Raw genomic sequence first — 23,191 nt, forward strand, 5'->3', positions numbered from 1 at the left:
GGGCCGCCAACACCACCCGAAGAGCCTCTCCAGGGAAGCTTTTCCGGGGACTCTCAGGCACAACCAGTCCTGAGGTGCACCAAGCCTGAACTTTTCAGATGTTAGTCAACAAATGCCAGACTGAGGAAGCAAGCAGGTCTCCATCCATCCTGAAATCCCGAACGACGGCGCTAACCCGTACAAGAACTGACTGCCCCCTTGAAGACTAGAGACCTCACTGCAGGGTTGTCAGGACTGGGGCTGAGTCAAGCGTTGGCATCACTGCCTACCAGCCATGGGACTTGGCAGAGTCACCGTGCCCTGTGTCAGCTCAGTACCCGTTGTTCCGTGAAAGTACGGGACCCTGCTCAAAGCAAGATTCATCTTCCCCGTGGTCCCTGAGGACTGGCCATCCACTTGAATTCCTCACCCACCTAATGGGGGGCCTGCTGCTGCCTTGCCTGCCAGGTCACGTACCTCTACAGTGACTACTTTCAAGCTTCTGTGCTTGGGGACGTGCACCTGAGATGGTCCTAGCAAAGGCCTCCGGGGACCCCTTGACCAAGTGTGAGGGTGAGATGGGGGAGAATGTGTGCGTCGGCCGCTCTGGCATTTTCAAGTGAGCTTCATGACAGCTCGATCACACTAAGAAAACAGAGGGACTGAGGTGTGCTGGGCCTTCTTCCAGGACGCTCTCTCCAGTCCACACAGCTCTGCCAGGGCGCTGCCTTGCCGGGAATTTCAAACCCACGCATTCCCAACACGCATCTATGCCCTTTCAAAGAGACTTCATACAAAGTCTCATATATATACATATACACATACATATAAAGCTTCAGGACCTCTGGGGACTGTCAGCAGGCAAAGACTCCAAGGCAGGTCACATCATCAAACCCCAAGTTTCACTAGAAAGTGGAAACTTCAGAGGTCCTTGCTATAGATAGATAGATAGATGACAGACAGACAGATAAATAAAGCTAGTTCTGAAGCCCAAGAGTAGTGACATAAAGATGTACAGAGTTAGTTGGGCCAGTTTGTGTCCTTGTGTGAGTGTTCTGCCCAGCAGGCTGGAGTGTGGCACGATCTGGGATCCACCAGTGAGGGGTCCACAGCTCTCCACCCCAGATTCTGTACTTGCGGGAACACCCACCTTCCCACTGGCTGCCCTGGGTTTTTCTCAGACAACTTTGTATGGATTCCTGGAGGTGAGGCAATGCGGGGAGGTATGTTCTGGGGGTTGCCAAAAAAAGGGGGCGAACCATCAAACTGATAATCTAATGTGTGCTTTTTATATAAAATTGTGTGTGTGTGTGGAATAACATCTTAAGTTCCATATTACTGGATGTTAGTATTGGAATCTGTGGTTTTTGTCTGCATTTACTTGCTACCTTTGTTCATTTGTTACTAAGCTTTTATCACTGTCTTAGAAATGTCGTATAACTATACTTAATAAACCAGTCCGGCAGCATATCTTTTTTAAAAAAAAAATGGGAGAAATTAGTCTGTTCGCATACACTTGATTTTACTCCTTTTGTCTTACTGTGTCTTCATGACTGGTTTCACACGGTTGCTCCCTTCTCCTTGTGTCAGCCAGTCTGACCAAGCTGCTGTAAAGTTCGTACTTCCTCTCGCGAATTTGGAAGGTTTGTTAAACGTTTCTATTAATGGTTCCTTCCTTCTCTCTGATCTCAAAGGATGACCCAGATTTCTTTACTACTGTTTGAAAACAAGATGCCAATCACCCCCAGAATCAACTATCTCCCAGAGAACAAATGTTCTCGTCTACGCATTTCCCAGAAGAAAACTTCCAAAAACTTTCACCACCGGCTCCCCCCACCCATGTTGGCTAGATAAGCCCTGAGAACGCTTTTACCTCCAGCTCCTCCCCACAAACCTTGAAAATGCCTACGTTTTTGCTAAGATAGTCTAGAATTTAGAGACTGACCTATTGTTCAAATTTTTCTTTTGGCACATTCTCTCTGTTGGAAGATTATTCAACCTTCCAGTCTGTGTTTTTCCTTTCAGGTCTAACATGACGCCTAGGCAGATACAGATCATATTCTACTTACATTTCATACGTTCTCTAACCACAAATAAAGGTACGCGGCAGGTTGTTCACGCACACGCACACCTGTGTGTGCGCATGCACAGGGGGAGGAGGGAGAGCCGCAGAGACGGGGACGGGGGAGGCGGGCACGGCAGGTTCACTGCTCCCCACTTCCCTCCACTTCATCCCTCCTCCCTCCTCTTCAAGTTTCTGTCCGAGTTCATCTGTGGTAGCAGTGGAGTCCTTTCTCAATCCTTTGCCTCCGACAGGGCACTTGGGGACTCTGAATTTTATGCCCTGGAAGGCGAACAAGGATTCGGCTAGGCATCCTTCTCCCGCTGTTAGCTCTAATCAGATGAGACTTTACTATGACTGTTTCATACAGTAAATGGGTGCTTATGTTTACCCCCATAGTCAGCATTTTCTGGCTTTGTTCCTTCTTGCGCTTCAAGACTTCCACTTGGGAATCACCTTCTTCTGCTTGAAGCAGACCCCGTACAAACTCTCCCCATTTCCATAGGGCTGACAGTGTGTCAGCCTCTTCGTAGAAAGCCCTCTGCTGGGGTTACCGCTCCAGGTAGCAGCAATTTCATCACATTGGAAGTGAATCCCACTATTTTCCATTTTCTTTTTACCACTGCTGAGAAGCTAGCTGTTAAGTCATTATTCTTCTGAAAGTCATCTTTTTTTTCCTGGTGAGATTTTCACTATGATGGGTCTGCTTTTTATTTACGCTTCCTTGGATTTGTTGGAATTTCTGCACCTATGGACTACAGTCTTTCCTCAGTTCTGGAAACTTATCTTCAAATATCGCCTCTGCCCCATTCTCTCTCCTTCCTCCGGGAACTCCGGCTACGTATATGCTAAACCATCCACTCTATCCTCCACACTTCTTAACCTCTCTAGCTTACCTTCTGTTACTGAATCTCTGTGCTACATGCTGGGTAGTTTCTTCAGACCACTACGTTTTGAATTTTTCAGTTATAATGTGTTCATTTTTCAAAATTCAATTATGTTCTGCTTACAATGTGCTGTGTCACTTTTTATAGTCCTATTTCTTGCAGACATTTGCGCGTCTTTTATTCTGTACATATAATAAGCGTAATTCCTTTATGATTTGAGCCTGATAAATCTGGTGTGTATGGGCCCTGAGGGTCTGTTTCTGCTCTTTCCCCCCGCCAGCTCTCACTCGCAATGCCTCATCGCCTGTGGACTGATCCGCTTCTGGGGAATGAGGCAAGCTGCCTTCGAGCAATTACTTGCAGAGATTCTCTGAGCCAGAGATGACGGCGTCTTGCTCTAGAGAGGACCTGCATTTGCTTCTGCCGGTACCCAGGAATATGACCTACCACCCAGTTCCACTTTAATCTTAATCTGTGGCTTGGGGTATCTGGATTACCTCCCACATATAAATTTAGGTCACAAATGAGTCCCAGGATCAGTCTTACATAAGTTCTCTCCATCATGATTCCCAAGGCTCACTGGCAACTGACCAAAGCCTTTAGAAGCCTCTGGCTTAGGGAAACCCAACAGAGGAGCACTGAGAGATGTGTGGGCTGCCTCATTTCCAGAATCCTTGAACTGCCTTTCAAGTTGCACCCATACATGTCAGCGTTGTAACAACACATCATATGGGGTAACTCCGAGTCAGTATGACATTACAGGAGATTTTATGATGTTTAGATGACTTTAGCGGGCGTAAGTTTGAGAGCACAAAAACGTAAAGTGTCGTAGATTATTAAGATTACAAAGTTCTAGAGTTAAACCAAACTGCAACAGCACAAGGACAACAAACTTTTTTTCTTCAAATGAATTCAAAACTTTTGCTGGCTCTCACCGGAGATAATTTAATTTCTCATGCTGAATTATACTCGCATAACAAGGAAGTGGGTACATACCCTCGTAAAGCCAGCAGCAATGAGGGGCATCACAGATGACTCTTCTCTATCCGTCCTTCAGAAGAACACAGGAAAGGGTTAGAGACCATTTTTATCAATTACAGCTCACCTCTTTATTCACTAATTTACATAATACTAAGACTGTCATATATTAAATACTTTTCAATGAAATTAGATTAATATACCAATCGGAAGTATAAAATTGAAAACAGTTTTCTGTTTTAGTTGTGTATGTCGCTTTCTGGCAACGCGAATTACAGAGACTCTGCATTAATGGCCAGGATACAGAAGTAACCACATACATACTTGATATGTAAGAATTTTAATTCAAATTCTTCCCCATTTTCTTCTACTTGAAGTTTCTTTAAAAAAAAAACAACAAAAAAAAACCAAAAAAAAAAACCTCTTCTCCCCTAAGAGCTCTGGAAAAAAGTTTAAAGGACAAAGAATCCTTTCTTCTACCTACAAAAGTATATAAGCTAAATAACATTTATCTGAATACTGCCCTTCTCCTAACATATTTCTATTCTTCCTTACCTCCAATTTCAGGATGAAATAAAAGACTTCCCCCGTTTACATATGAATCAAAACTTCATAGGTACTTGGGAGTCAGAAAGCCCTGGGGAGGTGTCCCTGGATACAATTTGTACTTTTAAGAATGGGAAGTCTCTGGTGGTTTGCCTATTTCTAAAGTGAACGGCAGTCCAGAATCACAAAAGCTCACTGGAGAGCAGAAACTCCCATGAGGGAGTTAACTGGTGAAGTGGAAGAAAATAAGAAAGAAGACAACGCCACTGAAGAGAGTCACACCTGGCATAGACCATGGGTGCTTAGGCCCCTGCTAAGGGCCAGCACGACACAGATACCTGAACTTCAACCTCAAAAAAAATGAGAGCTTACCTGCGTACTACACCAATAATAATTGTGTTTTCAGAGAGTTTTGATGATCTAATAGACCTTTAAAGAAAACAAATTTTAAAATAAATGTAAAGCAATTCTTAAAAAAAAAAAGATACACCGAATCTCAGTAGAACGATTACAGCTGGGGAGAGGTGGAAGAGGGAGCAAGTCACGCTCTAGCTTTACCTTCTCAGCTAATTGATCGTGCCCCGCTCAGCAGACAAGTCACCCTAAGGGCCTGCTCCTCATTCTGGCCTTTGTTAATCCAAGCAGCGCCAGGGGGAGAAACACTCCTGCTGGGGCTTACGTGACTGGGGTGACCGTCTCTCCCTGCCAAAGGCGAGTACATGTGTGTTACGGCAAGATGATGGCCGTGGCTACAGAGGGGACAAAGCCCAAAGGTCAGCACCCCAAGCTGTACAAACAAAGAGCTCCTAGCTAGGCAAAAGCGGTAGCAACAGAAATTCAAAACTAGGAAATGCAAGATGTTCTAACCCGTCAGAAAGCAGAGAATCATCACCTGGAAGAAAGAGGAAGAATGGAGGGCTGGTGAGGAGACAGGGTCGCTGCCCCCACTAAAAGTACGAGGCTCCCCACAGAGCGCATTCACCCCTTCTGGAGAAGCCGCTTCCCAGGAACAAAAACGCAGCCGATCAGACAGGGCAGAAATCAACGTGACCCGGGAGAGGAGGAGCGGGAGGAGGGACGGGTCCAATGGGGGTGGACAAGAGCTCACCCTACATTTTGAGGGGGGAAGGCAAGCGGGACACCGGAGCAGATGCGAGCCACGCCACAGGAAGGGGGGGAAGGCAGCCCTGGGCTGAAAGGAAGCCTCACACGGGATGGGCTTCAGCAGGAGAACGGAGTGACCGTTCCCAGTCACGTCAGAAGTGTGCTGGCCTCCTAGCAAGTGTCTGGGATGGAGAACAGCCAAGACTTACTGCATGACCTCTGTTCTGTTAGTTCAAGAACCAGAACCACTCCTGAGTCACAGAACACAGAAAACCATCTGCGTGATTCTTTCCCGATTCTCCAAAGGATGCTACAGAACGTAGCCTTTCCAGACGCATCTGAGGACGTCACCTCAGCACGCACAACGGGTATCTCCGTTTGGCAAACTTTTTCCGTAAAGGGCCTGATGGCAAGTGTTCAAGGCTTCGTGAGCCGGGCCAACTGTCACAACCACTCCACTCTGCCACTGTCGCGTGAAAGCAGTCACAGTGGGTGCCTAAACGAGCGGCGTGGCCATGTCCCCCAGCACAGCCCTGCCTCATGACATGGGGGCTTCATGTTCTCAAGGCTGAGTCTAATGACAGACAAAGACTGGATGTGGGGTACAGAAGTCGCTCAGGGATGGACATGCAGCTCTAGGGACGAGTCAGTCAGCTCTCCTGGGCCGTGCGGCTCACACCTCTCTCTCCGTGTTTCTGCTTTTCCCAGTGTCCAGTCCATTCAGCTCCCGTCTGCCTGTTGATGCCAGAGGCAGCCAACCTCCAGGGTGCCTCATGCCTACTGAACTGGAAGAGGCCCTGGATGGGTCGCTGCGGGTCTGCCGACCAGGTGCCAGTCCCCGGTGCCACCAGGCTCTCCCTGCCTGGAGAAGAGCCGCGCTCACCTTCCGGGAGCAGGCCCAAGGAAGGGCTGTCCAAGCGTGGAAGCTGACTGGCACAGTGGACACTCACACAGACAAGGCCAGCTCACTTCTTGAAACTGTGCGCTGCTACTGAGCTCAGCACGAATCCTACCCAGGGAGAGACGGGCACCCACGAATGGTATTTCCATGACTTCTGAGGGCACGTACTTATTCTTGTGTTCATACTTCCGTCGTATCACCAAGATCTCAAGAAAGAAAAGGCGAATTTAAGTATGCAGTCAGCTATCTCAAATCAGCTCTCCTCTTTTCAGAAGAAAAACAGAGACCTGAGTGGTGTAAATAGCAAGTAGGTAACTGTGCAGATCCACTCACGAGGTCATTCTGCATGACTTGCTCGGGACACAGGAAGGAGGGCGGGCACTGGGCTAAGGACAAAGCAGAAAGGAAGGCCACGTTTACCTAGAAGCAAGGTGGTACCTGCCAAGGAGGCCAACACTGTATGAAATGGCAGAGGTACTCCTGACTTGTTCTGGCCCGTAAGGAGGAAGAACGGACTAGAAAATAGAAATGTAAGGAAATTGGGTTGGGATAAACAAACAAACAAATGAAAAAATACAACCCTTTACTGTAGGATTCAGGAAAATGAAGAAAGAAATTACTTAGCGTCATCAAAATTATACACCCAGATGTTAGGAAGGCAGGATCCGAGAAGTCAGAGAAGAGAGAAGGCGCGAATCTCTAGCACAAGATTCTCAGAGACCATGTGAGCGTGCTGGGAAGCACTAGGACTTGACGGGATAATGCACAGGAGAAAACTCCAAACAACAGCGTAGGCAAGACTGTTCTCCCACGGAGAAGATGCGCAGAGGCGGCCGGAGGCGGTGGCGGCGGCAGCACTGGGAGCCGGGCTCGTGACGGGTTTCCTGACTCTTGGCTCCACTTGGTTTCTTCGTGGTCTGAGACAGACAGCCATGACACCCACATTCTAGAAGCAGGATACTTTCCCGAAGATGCACAGGCCATTCCCACTGGCCTGCTGCAAGAAAAGCTGGGGAATGTGTGCATTTTCCAGCTGGCCAGAGGCCCCGCTAAACACTAGAAATTCTGTTACTAGGAAGAGTAGACGTGGGTATGGGGGGCAACTACAGACACATATGATGACGGTCTCAGCACAAGCCCAGAGGAAAGGCCGGGGCACAGAGGCGGACTGCGAGAGCCCGGCAAAGCCCTGCGGTGAGTTAACTTTTACAACAGCTCCGTTCCCTGCGTGTCGCTGCTGCTCCTTTCATGGTGGGGAGTGAGTTTCAGATAGAAAAGACTGGAATTAGCATGGTGAAAAGGAGCCGTGGACTGAGGTGAACCCAGAGATGGTCGCAGGCATCCGGCACCCGAGTGGAGTCCTGCTCCCGAGCGTGGCCTACACCTGCTCGGCAGGTGCCCTCCGGCTCCCTCGCAGGCTGCTCTCCCGTCCTCCCTTTCACGACAGAGCCCTGCTCCTGGAGCACGACAGAACAGTTCTTCATCCCTCCGAGTACCCTAGGCACAGAGCTTCTGAGAGGTTCTTCGGTTTCTTGCGGTGAATCATTTTCTCAGTCTTCAAGGCCGTCCCCTGCACCCCCCAACCCCTGTTATCTGGCAGCTCTTCACAGGCCTTTATCCTGTCATTCACCCTTGAAGGGAGGCGGGATCAAGCCCACTGGGAGCCTCGCGGAGAGGGTCACAGAAGCCTCCCTTGCTCGCCTCTGCTGGGCCCTTGGCGGCGGCGGCCCTCCTCCACACCCCCCCACCCCGGGCCTGCCCCTGCTCAGAGAGGCGGCCCTGGCCCCAGGCAGCCCTTCGGCCGGCTCTCTCCTGCTCCCCACCTGCTCCCGAGAAGCGGAGTGCTCTGCTGCTCTGAAGCCACAACACGCCAAGGGCTGTTCGCGCGCTCCTTAGGCTCTGGCCCCTCCTAACGTGTCAGAGAAACCCAGGTCTCTGCCCATCTCCCTCCGCTCTAGGTCTTGGGGTCCCCGGATGTGGAGAGTGAAGACCCGAGAGGCAGCAGGGACCGGGGGGCTGCGGGCAGGGCTCGGGGGCTCAGCTCCGGCGTCGGTTTCTCTGGCCGCTCAGCTCCGCCGGCATCCCAGGCTCAGCATGACCGTGACACTGACGTGGAGCATCTTCCCGTCTCCTTCCCGTGGGTCCGGCTGATCCCTCAGCTTCAGGACTCAAATGTGCGGAGGGCGGCTCGGCCTCCAGGGTACAGAGCAGAGAGCCGCAGTGGGAATCCCGGCCGTCCCCTGCTCTCCCAGCTCCGGAGGTGGCTAGCAGCCCACCGCTGGCTTCCGAACCGCTGCGGCCAGCTCTCGTCCGTCAACTTCATGGGTCTCTTGACAGTAAACGCCTGTAACTAGGCACAAGACGGCCTCCGACAGCCTCACAACGGCCTTGGCTCCTCTGTGCTCCAGCTGGCAGCCACGGACCCTCCGCCTGCTCCCCACTCGCCTGCACAGGCCACATCAGCGTCCCAGTCGCCTACAGGCTACGTGCGAGCCTTTGGCTCAGCACTGAAGGCCCTCCTGATGAGGCTCCTGCCTGCTCCTGGCCACATCCTAGCCCGCCCAGCCCTGCAGCCATCCATACGGAGCGGAGAAGCCCCGTCTACCTGCCTGGTCCTACACATGCTGCTCCCTGCACCTGGAAGGTTTTTCCCACCTCTCTTTCTTTCAAAACTCCTCCCCATCCTTTACGACTCAGGCCGAATGTCCTGTGTGGCTCTCCCTGACACAGGCCCCTGCGGCTCTTCGCATGTGCTCCTCGTGGGCACTTAGAGCCTGTGCTGAGACACTCACTTGCCAACTACAACAGCAGCTCTCCGGAGGCAAGAACCACGTCTTACTTGCCTGTGGAGCTCTAGTACCAAAGACCGTGCCCAGAACCGAGAAGACTTGCCAAGTACGGTTCCTCAGCCAGTGGATTTGGAAATGTCACAGACACAGAATATTTGGCCTTCAGCAAGGCAGCTGATAAGGAGTATAAGGAGTTCCAAATGTCCCCAGTAGAGAGATACAGACCAATGCTAGTTGTTTAGGTAAGTCAGCAACTGATGAAAAACCCTTCATGGGTGGTGTTGATTAGGTATCCCAAAAGGAAGAGGAAGGAAAGGACAGAGCTCTGCCAGGGCTAAGACCTCATGAGCTGTATAAATCAGCAGAGGGACAGGTTGAGGAGGGAGAGCCGGGAATAACTCGTTGAAGGAACCTTCCATAGTGGGCAGGTTCCCTTAAAGGGATGACCTTTAAACCAGGCATGGCCAGAATCGAGATGAAAGTAACTTAGGAAATTAAATTAGGGCCTACTCTTGCCTCTAGAAAACTCACTAACTACGGCATAAGGATCCCCCTGCCGCGTCAGCCACAACAGACACACACCCTCAGCCACAACGTGGAGGTGGTGTGGTAGAACAGAGCTAGCAAGAAAAACCGGAGCTTCTTGGCCAGGACCGTGACACAGCCCTCAGGAAAGGAGTATGCTCGGGGGCCGCATCTGCCGTCATCTGCTCCCTGCACAGCACAGGAAGACGGCCATCCTGCTTACTCTTCACCGGGCCATTCAAACCTGGCTGAGACTTTTGGTTCTGGAGCTGCGCTCGCGAGGGCTACTGCCGGGAAGGGGCCACGCGAGGCTGGCAGAGCCGCCGGGAGCAGTGCACATACGCTGCCTCCGGGACAGGCCATTCCTGCCCTCGAAGGCTGGAAATCTGGGAAAAGGGATTAAGTTGGGCTCAGCAAGAAAGAACCTCTGCTGCTCAGAGCTTCCCCTTGGGAACCCCACCCCAACGAGGCGGGATGCTGGGGGCGGGAACTTAGTAGAGGACTGTACACATGACGGTCTACGCTTCTCTGAAGCCTCCTACGAAGCAACCCAGTCCACACACTCTGGTATTCTGCAAGTGCTATAAACCAGGCACATTCGCCTAACAGTAGAAGACAATTTTCAATCTTGTATAACTTTAAAAACATCTGGAACATTTCATCAGCTCCTGTTGCCATCATCTGCGGGTGATGTTGCAGTTAGTCACAGGCTGAGTTTCGTTTTAACACTTCGTGGTTTTCATTTACATATACACATAAACTGTTTTAAGCGAAGTAAAACAAAACAGAGGAAGGCCAGTTCTAGAAATAATGATGTCCTTATGTCTTACTATTTTATGTGCACAGAAGGCACCTTAGAAGACAGTGAATTTTACTTGGTGTATTTCTGGGCTGTTCTCACTGTCACACATGCCCGTGGGGCTACTCAGGCCCACATCCCAGACTCACCTGCACAGCGCCTCTGCGTCCAGCTGCCGGGGGTTTCTGTGGTCGATGATGATGATGTCATGATGTTTGTCCAGGAAACAGGCAAGAACAGCCTGAGCCTCCTTGGTAACTGTGCACTTAAACCCTGCTTTTTCACACGCCCTGCAGAATCCATTACACTGGTTATCTTCTTTGGTAAACACTAAAAGTACCTGAATCAAAAAAGAACGAGCACTTTTTAAAAAAAAAAAAAAAGTCATGGTTAGAATGGTCATTTCTTAACATGACACAGAAAACTCCCAAGTGTTTTCAAGGCAAGTACACAGATGTGAACACAACAATCTGCTGACAGAAATCCTCCTACACATAACTCACAGACATCACCACTCAGCTCCCCCAAACTAGTTCTATTTTATCTGCTCTTATCTGGATGTCCAAGTGCATGGGTCATATTCTTTTGCTAATAAGCCCACGGGCAGAACTCAACAAAAGCTTAAGCATTTTATCTTGAAACTATTTTAACTACGACACCCAAATACTTATTTTAGTTAAGAGTAAGTTAACTAGATAAGTTCCCTGGATGGCAAAAACTCAAACTATTTTAGTCAAACTTTTAGAATACTTAAAACTTTTTTTTATATATTTTATTTATTTGAGAGAGAGAGAGGGAGCCTGAGTGGGGGTCAGAGGCAGGGGGAGATGGAGAAGCAGACTCCCCACTGGGCAGAGAGCCCGACATGGGGCTCCATCCCAGGACCCTGAGATATGACCTGAGCCAAAGGCAGAGTCTTAACCCACTGAACCACCCAGGAGCCCCAAATAGTTAAAACTTTAAATAATGTATTTAAATGTTTTTGACTCAAGATTTTATGTAATTCCTCCAACTTAAAAAATATTACTTTGATGACAAGATATTTCAAGTAGACCCAAATATAATACCTCGTAACTGGCCAGGCAATCCCTCAATCTCCCTTCCCTCTGGAAACCACCAGATTGTTCCAAGTCTGCTTCTGCTTTTTGCTGTTGGTGATGGTGGTTTACTGTTTTAAATTCCACATATAAGTTCAATCATATGATACTTGTCTTAGGGCAAGGGATTAAGGGTAAACTTCCAGGGGTACCTGGGTGGCTCAGTCGGTAAAGCACCTGACTCTTGATTTTGGCTCAGGTCAGGATCTCAGGGTTGTGAGATCGAGCCCCATGTCAGGCTCCATGCCCAGCGCTGGGCCTGGAGCCTGCTTAAGATTCTCTCTCTCTCTCCCTCTCCCCACAACCCCTTTACCTCTGCTCTCAAATAAATAAATACGGTAAGCTCCCAGTGATAAAATATATATGACCTGGGGATACAATGCATGGCAGGGGGATTACAGTTAACAATATAGAACATTTTATGGTGACACATGGTAGCCAGAGTTATAGTGCTGGTCACTTCCTAATGGATATAAATGTTGAATGACTGTTGTACTCCTGAAACCGATATAATGTTAGAGGTCAACTTCATTTCAATAAAAATCAATTAATAAAGTTCTGATCGATAGCAAATGACAAAGTAAAGAAAACCATCAGTTGAGTGACACAGGCACAGCACCAGGCCCAAGGGGTGGCCCCTGTGCCTCTGCCCAGGATGACGGCTTGCTGTCCCCTTGCCTGGCCTGGGTCAGGTGAGGCCTGCATCTGCGGTGTCTCTCTTCTACAGACAGGCACCCCCACCGCCGCCCCCCACCCCCACCACGCCGGCCAGGTCTAGGTCGGAAGCGCACTGTTCCTTCCGTCTCTTCAGACCCGGATGGCCTCATGAGGACAACGGTGGTAAGGTGGAGGTGGGCAGCCTGTGAGAAGGACTGCAATGCTGCCGGAGACCCTGTCCCCGAAGGTCAGCTCCTCCTGAGTTTACCCGTGCACATCCACCACAAATGCCCAGAATTAAGAGAGCACAGCTCTGCCCGTCCTAACAGTAAACATGGCTTGTGTGCGGGAAGCATCCAATAATACTGGAGCTCAATTTCAACAGCTTATGTTGTCTAATACTTTGGATCTGCTCATTTAAATATTTTCTGATAGAGCTGATTCAGCAACGCAGGAAAGACCATGCTTTTGCTTTTTTGCACTGGAAAATTTCAAACCTATAGGAAAGCTTTGAGTGTACCGAACGCTAGTGGGCCCTTCTATTTCTATCTTCATCAACTGTTAAGATTTTGCCGCCTTTGCTCTCCCCGCCCCCCAACAATTATGCACATTCTCTTCTTTATTGCTGAACCTTTCAAAATAAGGTGCACACGTGTGTGTGTCCAAGAAAAATACATTCTTGTTTAACTAGAGTATTATTACCAGCTTCAGGACTTTAACGTGGATCCACTACTATTAACTAAAACAGAAAACTGCTTTCACTGTTAGGCCCTCTCCCTCCCCCTCTTTAAAGAAAATCAACATGTAAAAACTACAGCATGGTTTAGTATTGGTTTATCATTACCTGGAGCTGATCTGGATGAAATCTCATGGGGCCGAACTGCACGTCAGCTACTGCTACCTGTAAGAAAAAGGTGTGCTCAAAAAAGAACTTTTTTTTTTTTAAAGATAAGATCACTCTAAAATTTCTCTCCAGGGCGCCTGGGTGGCTCAGTGGGTTAAGCCGCTGCCTTCGGCTCAGGTCATGATCTCAGGGTCCTGGGATCGAGTCCCGCATCGGGCTCTCTGCTCAGCAGTGAGCCTGCTTCCCTCTCTCTCTGCCTGCCTCTCTGCCTGCTTGTGATCTCTCTCTGTCAAGTAAATAAATAAAATCTTTAAAAAAAAAAATTTTCTCTCTAATCAGTGCCACAGATGAAAATGAGATTTTTACTCCAGAGAAAAATTACATAAATTAAATCTTAATACACAGAATCCCAGCGATCTCCTCCTAACCCTCAGGGAAGATGCAGAGCAGGGAGGGAGCCGTGGAATGAACCTGACCTGGCTCTGCTTTTCCTCGCAGGGTGTGACCTTAAGCGAACTACTCAACCTTCCTCAATCTTAAGCTTCTCATTTGTCACAAAGATCAAATGAGTTTACAATAGGAAGGGCCTCCGGAAATTAGACACCGAATGAACACTGATTGCCTCTATCTTTCTCCTGGGGCACCTGGGTGGTTCAGTGGGTTACAGCCTCTGCCTTTGGCTCAGGTCATGATCCCAGGGTCCTGGGATTGAGCCCCGCATCGGGCTCTCTCTTCGGCAGGAAGCCTGCTCCCACCCCTCACCCCCGGCCTGCCGCTCTGCCTACTTGTGATCTCTGTCTGATAAATAAATAAATCTTTAAAGAAAAAACCATGGCACATACATAATGAAATTCAGAAGTTAGAATCATGGGCCATCAGAGCCAAGGAAGCCCCACTGAGAGTGTTAACAGTTTCATGTTACAGAGCGGCACAGTATTTATCAATAACTGTTTATGTGTTTGAGAACTCAGCACTAAATGACACAGGTAAACGCAACGCCACAACCAAATCAAAACACCAGCGGAGGCGCTTAGCGAATACTGGGCGCGAGGCTAACGGCTGGACATGCGTCATCTTGCTCAGTCTTCAAAGCAACACAGTGAGGTTTACGGTTGGAGAACTGAGGTTCCAAGTACCTTGTTTAAGGCCACAGAGTCAGCACGTGGTAGCTGGGATTTCACTGCAAACCCAGGACCACCGGAAGGTTTGGGCGGTCCGTGCGCTGCATAAGGGAGCCCAGGGGAGGAAGAACATGGGGCTGAAACACAGCCCTGAGTGATGGATGCTGGCACTGAGTTGATCCCAGAGGAGCAGACACATTCTGCAATTTTCCCAGAAACACTGTTAAGTGCTAAAGGGATCCCCAGGCCTCCGGGTGGTGGTATGATCCATGGCCAAAAAAAAAAAAAAAATGCAGCGGAAGACCTAGGTCTATAAGCTTTCCCACAAGGTATTTCCTACCTGACAGCCCACCTCCCATGTCTCCCCTCAAGCAGCGATCTACCCCACAGTAAACACATGGAACAAAGCTTGCTCGGGATGGGGGAAGTCTGTGTTTATTTCTCACTGCTGGAAGTTGCTGTCTACCAACTATGGGACACCAGTTCAGTTTCTGATCTTCTTTGTGACGACTTTATCTCTTGGAAGGCCTAAGAAGAGCCAGGGCCACTACTATTCCAGACCTAAGACTGAGGAGGACGCTGTACCAGGCGGGAGGCTGGGAGGACAGACCTCCCCCACCACCATCTAACCCCCCGCGCTGTGGAGCTGCAGGCCGGCCGCAGAGAGGCCAAGGCCAGGAGGGTCTTCGAAGAGAGGTCTGGTCTACACAATCATTCGCTCGCGGTGCACTCAGAAGGAAAATGAGAGGCACTGTGAGAGACCAATCCGAACAAAGAGTTTTCTGTCGGTTTTTACACACAAAGTTTAAAGGAACGAATGGATGGACACAAACCCACTGCTTGGAGAATGCAGTGACCTACTCAGGAGAAAGAAAAGGGGGGAAGAAAATGACAGGGGAAGAAAGAGAAGGAAAATCATTTCGCTGATTTTCTATAACAGGGGCACAGTTTCATAGGAGAAAGCAGATGACTCGGGAGTGGGAAGCCCAAGAGAAGGCAGCAGCCAGCCAGTGCTGGGGTCCCTTACGTGAGCACAGAGCCGCAGCCTCTGACAGAGGACTCTAAGGTGATTGGCTCTGAAGGGTCAAGTAGGCAAAAAAGGTCTCAAAGGAGCAAAAAAATACTTATGAATAGTATAAAAACATTTGATACACTGGGTCACAGAGAAAACCTTAAAACACGTTGCTGAAAAATGGTACCATTTTTATTTTTCAACCATAATGCCATCAAACCAGAAATTAAAAACATGAACTTAAGCAAAATCAACAAACACCACTGCTCTGAAAAACTTTTAAATACTAACGTGCAGTTGCCTGGTCAGAGAGGGAAATGCAAATTATACCTACAGATTATCTGGAAAATAGTAAAAATGAAAATATCATGTAATGAAACTTATGGGATGCTGCTAAATTTTACTCAGAGACAAGATTCACAGCCTTAAATCCTTTTGTCACCAAACAAGAATGGGGTACATTTACCAAGCTTTCAAGTCACCAAGTTTGAGAAAGTCAACAGTACAAACTTAAGGAAACAGAGAGGGGGGAAAAAGTAATAATTTAAAATTTTTATTTTTAAATAAAATTTAAAATGATTGGGGCGCCTGGGTGGCTCAGTGGATTAAGCCGCTGCTTCGGCTCAGGTCATAATCTCAGGGTCCTAGGACCGAGCCCCGCATCGGACTCTCTGCTCCGCAGGGAGCCTGCATCCTCCTCTCTCTCTGCCTGCCTCTCTGCCTACTTGTGATCTCTCTCTCTGTCAAATAAATAAACTAAAAAAAAATCTTAAAAAAAAATTTTAAATGATTTAAAAATGATAACTAGGATGTTTGTAGAATATACACGTGTGCATACACACACACACATTATATATAGTGTTGATTATAAACTAAGGGACAAGATAAAAGTATGAATGGTTCAGGGCAAAGCCTTATCGCTCCCAGGAACACAACTCTGAGCACACGGTCCACACCAAAAGTGGGTGAAATAACTTTCACAAAGGAAAATATAACTTTATGATCTCAACTTACAAAAATAACTCACTACTGCATTCATTTTAAGAAATAAAAGAAGTTATAGATTTAAAAAAAAATAAATCTTGCTTCGGTACAATTTTAACGATATCATTTTAAAACATTAATGTTTCGACAATTCTATTTACCACCGAACACTTACTTTATTTACTTAACTAGACTGCATTTGAACCTCACATCCTGTCTACGGGGTACATCCGGCTCTCAGGACCTCTGTCGAGCAGTGTCCCAGCAGAGCCGGACAACTACTTACCACTGCCCCCCCAAAATAACCACCACCAGGAAATCTGATGACATTACTCAGTGAGCGGACGTCAGCAGTGGGCCCTCAAAGAGTAAACAACTTCCCAAGTGTTCTGGAAAAGGGGATCAGAACTATAGAATTCTCGAATTCTTTCTTTGTGCATGAAAATCAGAATCAAACTGACCTAATGCTTCAAGGTCATGGTTCTTTTAGTAACTGGTTGTGCACATTAATATTTAAAAGAGGTTAGTCCTCCTTAAGTTAATTTTAATATCACAGCTCTGATGTAATCTTTCAGCCTCAAAGGCAATTGCTATCTTTAGGCAACACAGAAACAACACTATGTTCACGGATATTGGTAATTATACAAGTCGTTGAGTTTAGTCTTCTGGATTTTTAGATATGTACTTATTAATTTTTTTTTTTAAGATTTTATTTATTTAATTTGACAGACAGAGATCACAAGTAGGCAAAGAGGCAGGCAGAGAGAGAGGGGGAAGCAGGCTTCCCGCTGAGCGGAGAGCCCGATGCGGGGCTCGATCCCAGGACTCTGGGATCATGACCTGAGCCGAAGGCAGAGGCTTTAACCCACTGAGCCACCCAGGCGCCCCTATTAATACTTATTGTTAAAGAGAGATTGTAAAAAGTCTCTTTCTGTATTTTAGTAAAGTAATATTTCTAAATATGGCTGACAGAAACATGAAAATGAATTACTACTGAAACTTGGACAAACCAGGTATCAGATTTCTTTTGTTTGCCTAACTGACCTAACGTTTAGAAGTGACACTAGAAGGCCAAACCAGGGTTATGAATCTGGATCCTGGGTGGGGGGTGGGAGAGAAAAGAGATACAGAACGCGAATCTATTTTAAACATCTGTTCGCCCAAACCAACCCTATCTCTTGGCTGCTTTGTTTTTTTTTCTCTGTAGCGCTCAGTCATCATTTGCAAAATTGCATATTTTACTATTTACCATCTTTACTGTCTGCCTCTCCTACTAAGAATGTCCACGCTATGAAGACAGGGACTTATCTCCTTTATTCATTGCTGTATTTCCAGTATCCAAAACAGTCCCTGGTACGGTAGTTGTTGAAGAAATATTTTTGAATCAGTGTTTACTCAATGGCTAATCTTTCTGAATCGTTCGTTTATCCAGAAATCATACTCATACTAGTTTCTACATACACAGGTACTTGTGATACAGTACTTCCATTTTCCAGAACATTTTCATATATACTTTATTTCAAGAAGGACTCTTACGAAAGCCTAAACTCTAGGAACCACAAAAGAATCATGTGATCTATTCTTTTTCCTACATCCCCTTTATTAGAAACAAAAGTTATGCTGGGATCAATTTACATTAATTGTCTACAAACCTAGGAACTCCAGCAAAGTCATAAATCGATTTTGCCCTGAGCCAACCTTCCCTTCCAGGTCTTCCCAGGACATCCCTACTGTCTTTCTCTCCACCCAGAGTGGTAACTTGGTCAAAGGGACGTGGACACCTTCCACAAGACAGGAGACACCCGTTCCTGGGTGGGAAGAGTCAGGATTAGCCCAGCCGCCTGGGGACCATGTACTGGTCTGCTTTAAGCCAAGCAAGGAGCTGGCCAGGTACCAGGGAGTACGAAGAAGGGCCCAACCCTGTCCTTGAGTTGCAGGAGGGGAAACTGTGCACACTGACAACATCATAGTTTTACTAGAGAAAGGAGGTGCCTATTATATGCTAAATACTCTTCCAACTATACTTAAATCCAATTTAGCCCTCCCCTCCCAGTAAGGTAAACTCATTAACTCCATTTTATTGATGAAAAGACTGAAGCTCAGGGCAGGGTGGTTAGGCAGTTGGTAAATGACAATGATGAGAGTAAGACCCATTCAGGGGAACTGAATTCCTGTGGTCTTTTTATGCTCCATTTGGGAAGGCCTAAAATCACGTGACCCTCACCATACTGAGTGGAAATAAGACCGAGAACCTAGAAAGCAGCATTCACCCACTTGACCAATCTTTGCTGGGCACCCACGGTATGCTAACTGGTTTCCTAGGCATTTGACACCCAACAGAGAACAGGACAGACAGTATGTCTACCTAACAGGGGGAGAGGTGACGGAGACTAAATAGGGTGCTATTTTGAATCAGAGTCCAGGAAGGCCTCTCTGAGGCAGTAATGTGGAAGACGAGATCTGAATGAGAAGAAGGCAGCCATACAAGGAACGGAAGAAGGAGCCCCCAGCAGAGGGAACAGGGGTGCATGGGACCTATGGTGGGAATGGGGCATTCAAGGAAAGGAAGGGGGAGGGAGGCAGGAGATGAGGTTATGGCTAGACAGGGGCAGTAAGACGCAGAGCTTTCTAAGCCAGAGCGAGAAACTTGAGCTTTATCCTAAATTTCATCAAAAGCCACTGGAGAGTTTTATACAAAAAAGTGATAGGATCTACTTTTTATTTTTTAAACAGATCCCTTTAAACAGAGCCCCTTTATATTTTCAATGGCTCCCTGGTGGGGAATGGACAGTGGGACAGTGACAGAAGAGGCAAGGAAACCACTGAGGAAGCTTCCACAGCAGTCCAAGTAAGAGAGGATGGCCCTGCAGCCCAGGGGTTGTCATGGAGACAAGCAGATGGCTTTGGGGCATTCTGGAGTCAGGGTGATGAGGACTTGCGTATGGATAGGACATAAGCAGTTCTACTGGTTTCTAGACTGGAGTTCTGATATCTGACTTACAGGTTTTATTTAGGTGTTGATGGAAATTTGGAGTTCTGCAAGGCATCCCGGTAGAAGCTGGTGTGGGTCTGCTTGGTTCTTTCCAGAGCCACCCACAAGATGGCACCAAGATCTACCCTGCGGCAAAGCTAACTGCTCTCCGGGGTCCTTCTCCCAGCAGGCCAAATGCTCCACATCCATCCCCAATGTCCAATCTCTTTCTTCTCTCCCTACCTGCTCCTGATTGTCCCTTCAGTCAAATTAAACAGCAAACATTTACAAGGAGACTTTTTCCCCAACTGAATGCCAAAATCAAGTCACATGCTTGGGTAAAACTGGTCTGGTCCTTTTTTCCCTAAATCCACACTGTCGAGCATAAAATGGGGTCTGGATTAAATGCCTGACTGTGAGCAAACGCCCAATAAATTCTAAAGTATGTACAGAAAAGATTTTCCAAGAAGCTTTTGCTAGGAAACTACAACCTTACACACACATACACACTTTTTTTTTTTACACATACACACTTTAAGGCATTTTAAAAACTTAATTTTTCCAAAGAGGTATTTCTTTCAGAGCACAAAGGTAAACTCTAGAATTCACATAGATAATCTCTAGAATTCACAAAGGTAATCACAAAGAACCATCCACTTCGTGATACCTTGAAATATCATGCGTAAAAAATAGGACCTAGTTGTTAAATACCATATTAATGTATTTGGTACAAGGGACAAATAAAGGTTTTCCTGAAACACTCAAAGAAGACTGCCTCCAAAAGTGACAAGAAAATGAACCATAAGATATAGCCCATCGTGGGATAACCCAACCCTAAGCTTCGTTTTAAATGTGTCACTGAGGGGCGCCTGGGTGGCTCAGTGGATTAAGCCGCTGCCTTCGGCTCAGGTCATGATCTCAGGGTCCTGGGATCGAGGCCCGCATCGGGCTCTCTGCTCCGCAGGGAGCCTGCTTCCTCCTCTCTCTCTGCTTGCCTCTCTGCCTAGTTGTGATATCTCTCTCTGTCAAATAAATAAAATATTAAAAAAAAAAAAAGAAAAGAAAACACTGAATCCAGCAGGTAGAGATGATCGGGATATAGACAAGAAAGATTCCCAGCTATAAATTAACGAGCATCCTGGCCTGCTCCGGGAGGAGTTCAGTCCAGGCCTCCGTACGACTGACTCCTGCGCACGTTGAGGTCACATACCGCACACTCCGATAGCACGGAGCCTTGTTCGAGAGCTCCTAAGGCTGCCTGCCAGCCAACTGCCCGCTGCTAGCATCCTGACCGTGAACGCCAGCCGAGGCTGCATTGGGTTAGCTCCTGAACCCCACAGGGACTACACCAAGAACGAAGACCCACACAACAGAATAAATGATCCAGAATCACCCCCACAGTTCCCACAGCCAGGATTCCGGAGACCGGAAAGATGGGGGTTTAAACTCTGACCCTTCCCCCCCGAAAGCCCATGTGTCTCCTGACTTTGCAGAGCCTGGTCTAGAGAAGAGTGACTGCCAAGCTTCAGGGAGTGACAGACATGCCCCTCTGCAGCGCACCGGGCCTGCAATGACAGGTGCCGTGATGTGTGGCCATCCTCACTAGTGGAGGGGGACGCACGAGTATTCACAGCGCCCTGCTTTCGTTCTAGAGCAATGAGGAAATTCTCACCAGGTGTGGAGCTAACAGACAGAATGTTCTGAGAGAGTCTGCCAGAGTCTCACCCCGACCCCCTTCCTGCGTTAAACCATCAGAGCCTCGGGACGGCGCAGCCCACAGCCGGAGGTTCTGCTGTGGAAACCACGTCTTTGACGAGCCCTGTTTTATGAGGGCTACCCAAGTCTTCGCACTGACCTACACTGTTTTTCTTAAGTAACATGGGTTTCTTTAAAGCTTCTTTTTTGGAATACTTCCACTATTAATTATGTCTAATTCTAAATTTCCACCAACCAGCTCTGAAAAATCAAGGAAGAAGTTGTTTCTTATGTCCCAAGGAAAACTGAAGTTTGGGTTTCAGAGGAGAAAGCGCAGGGGAGAGAGGGAAGTATACAGCAGGGGTGACGGTCGACACCAACAGAGAGTGTGAAGAACCACCCGAGTCAGATGAGGCCTGGGATCCAGAAGATCAGGGATGAGGGCTGGAGCCTTGGTCCCAAGCTTTGGATGACGGCACCCCCCCCCCGCCACACCCACACACACACCCCCACATACACACACACACTCTCTCTCTCTCTCTGCAAGTAGCAGCAACAGCCCGGGCTGGAGGCTTCCCCGGGAGGATGTACTCTCCCAAGGTTGCTGCTTCCTAAGGGTTTTAAGGTAAAATCCTGACCAGAGGTTACCTGGTATTTATACAGGAAAAAATGCATATTTACATCTTCCAAACTAAATACATTTATTTTTTTTTTTTTAAGATTTTATTTATTTATTTGACAGAGAGATCACAAGTAGGCAGAGAGGCAGGCAGAGAGAGAGGAGAATGCAGGCTCCCTGCTATGCAGGGAGCCCGATGCGGGGCTTGATCCCAGGACCCTGAGATCATGACCTGAGCCGAAGGCAGAGGCTTAACCCACTGAGCCACCCAGGCGCCCCCCAAACTAAATACATTTATAAGATTATTTTTTCAGAGCAGTTTTAGGTTTCTATCAAAACTAAAAAGCAGGGGCACCTGGGTGGCTCAGTGGGTTAAGCCTCTGCCTTTGGCTCAGGTCATGATCTCAGGGTCCTGGGATTAGGGAGCTTGCTTCCTTCTTTCTCTCTGCCTGCCTCTCTGCCTACTTGTAATCTCTGTGTCAAATAAATAAATAAAATCGTAAAAACACAAAACAAACTAAAAAGCAGGTGCAGAGATCTCCCTTATATCCTCTATCCTCTACTCTCATCATGGATATCCCTCCCCATCATCATCATCGCTCACCAGAATGGTACATTTTTTTACCAAAGATGAACTCATACAGACAGAACATAATCAGCCCAAATCCATATTTTACCTTGGGCTTCATTCTCGGCCGTGTACACGCTATGGTTTTGAAGAAATGTATAAATATACGTACCCATCATTATATGATTATCCATAATGATGGATATTTTGAATATTCCAAATATTCATATGGAATATTTTCCCTGCCCTAAAAATCCTCCATGTTCTGCCTGATTATCTCCTCCCACCCCTGGTAACCACTTAACCACTTATCTTCCTACTGTCTCCAGTTTTGCTTTTTTCCAGACTGTCCTAGAGTTGGAATCGTCCGAGTACAGAGCCTTTTCAGGTTGGTTTCTTCTACTTAGCAAATGCATTTAAGGTTCCTCTACACCCTCAATGGATTCGTAATTAGTTCAGGTCTTTTTGGTGCTGGCTAATATTCCACTGTCTTTCACAGAGCAGTTTTTAATTTTAATGAAGTTCATCTTATTAATTCTTTTTTAAAGATTTTATTTGAGAGAGAGAGAGAGACAGAAATAGTGAGAGAGAGCACAAGTGGGGAGGAGGGGAAGCAGGCTCCCCACTGAGCAGGGAGCCCAAAGCAGGGGTCAATCACGGGATCCCGGGATCATGACCTGAGGCGAAGGCAGAGGCTTAACCGACTGAGCCATTAGGCGTCCCATGCAATGACTTTTATGTATTAACCTTGTGTCCTGCAACCTTGCTATAATCACTTGTGAATTCTGTCAATTGTTAGTTTTTCTATCAATTATTTTAGATTTTCTACATAAATGATGTCATCTGTAAACAAAAACAGTTTTAAGTCTTCCTTCCCAACTGCACACCTTCTATTTCCTTTCCTTGTCTCGGTGCATTAGCAGAAGTTGCCAGGGTGATGCTGAAAAGGAGTGGTGAGAGGCGGGGACACTTTACTGCCATACACCTGATCTTGGCAAGAAAGCTTCAAGTTTCTCATCATGAAGTATGATGCAGGCTTACTGTAGATACTCT

General features: G+C 47.4%; 1 protein-coding gene across 2 annotated transcripts in view; it reads right to left on the minus strand.

The window, feature by feature from the left end:
• PDE8A (phosphodiesterase 8A) overlaps window positions 1-23,191 on the minus strand; it is a 144,914-nt gene that overhangs the window by 59,793 nt on the left and 61,930 nt on the right. Inside the window, exons 2-5 of one of the 2 annotated variants that reach the window (XM_046008120.1) lie at window positions 13,169-13,225; window positions 10,720-10,910; window positions 4,825-4,881; window positions 3,925-3,979 (exon numbers count right to left, since the gene is read on the minus strand). In XM_046008120.1, coding sequence (XP_045864076.1) covers window positions 3,925-3,979; window positions 4,825-4,881; window positions 10,720-10,910; window positions 13,169-13,225 — 360 coding nt within the window. The remainder of the gene's footprint in view (window positions 1-3,924; window positions 3,980-4,824; window positions 4,882-10,719; window positions 10,911-13,168; window positions 13,226-23,191) is intronic. The other variant, XM_046008121.1, reaches the window with a different exon arrangement.

This window comes from Meles meles, chromosome 6, assembly GCF_922984935.1.
Source record: "Meles meles chromosome 6, mMelMel3.1 paternal haplotype, whole genome shotgun sequence".
Classification (NCBI taxonomy): domain Eukaryota; kingdom Metazoa; phylum Chordata; class Mammalia; order Carnivora; family Mustelidae; genus Meles; species Meles meles.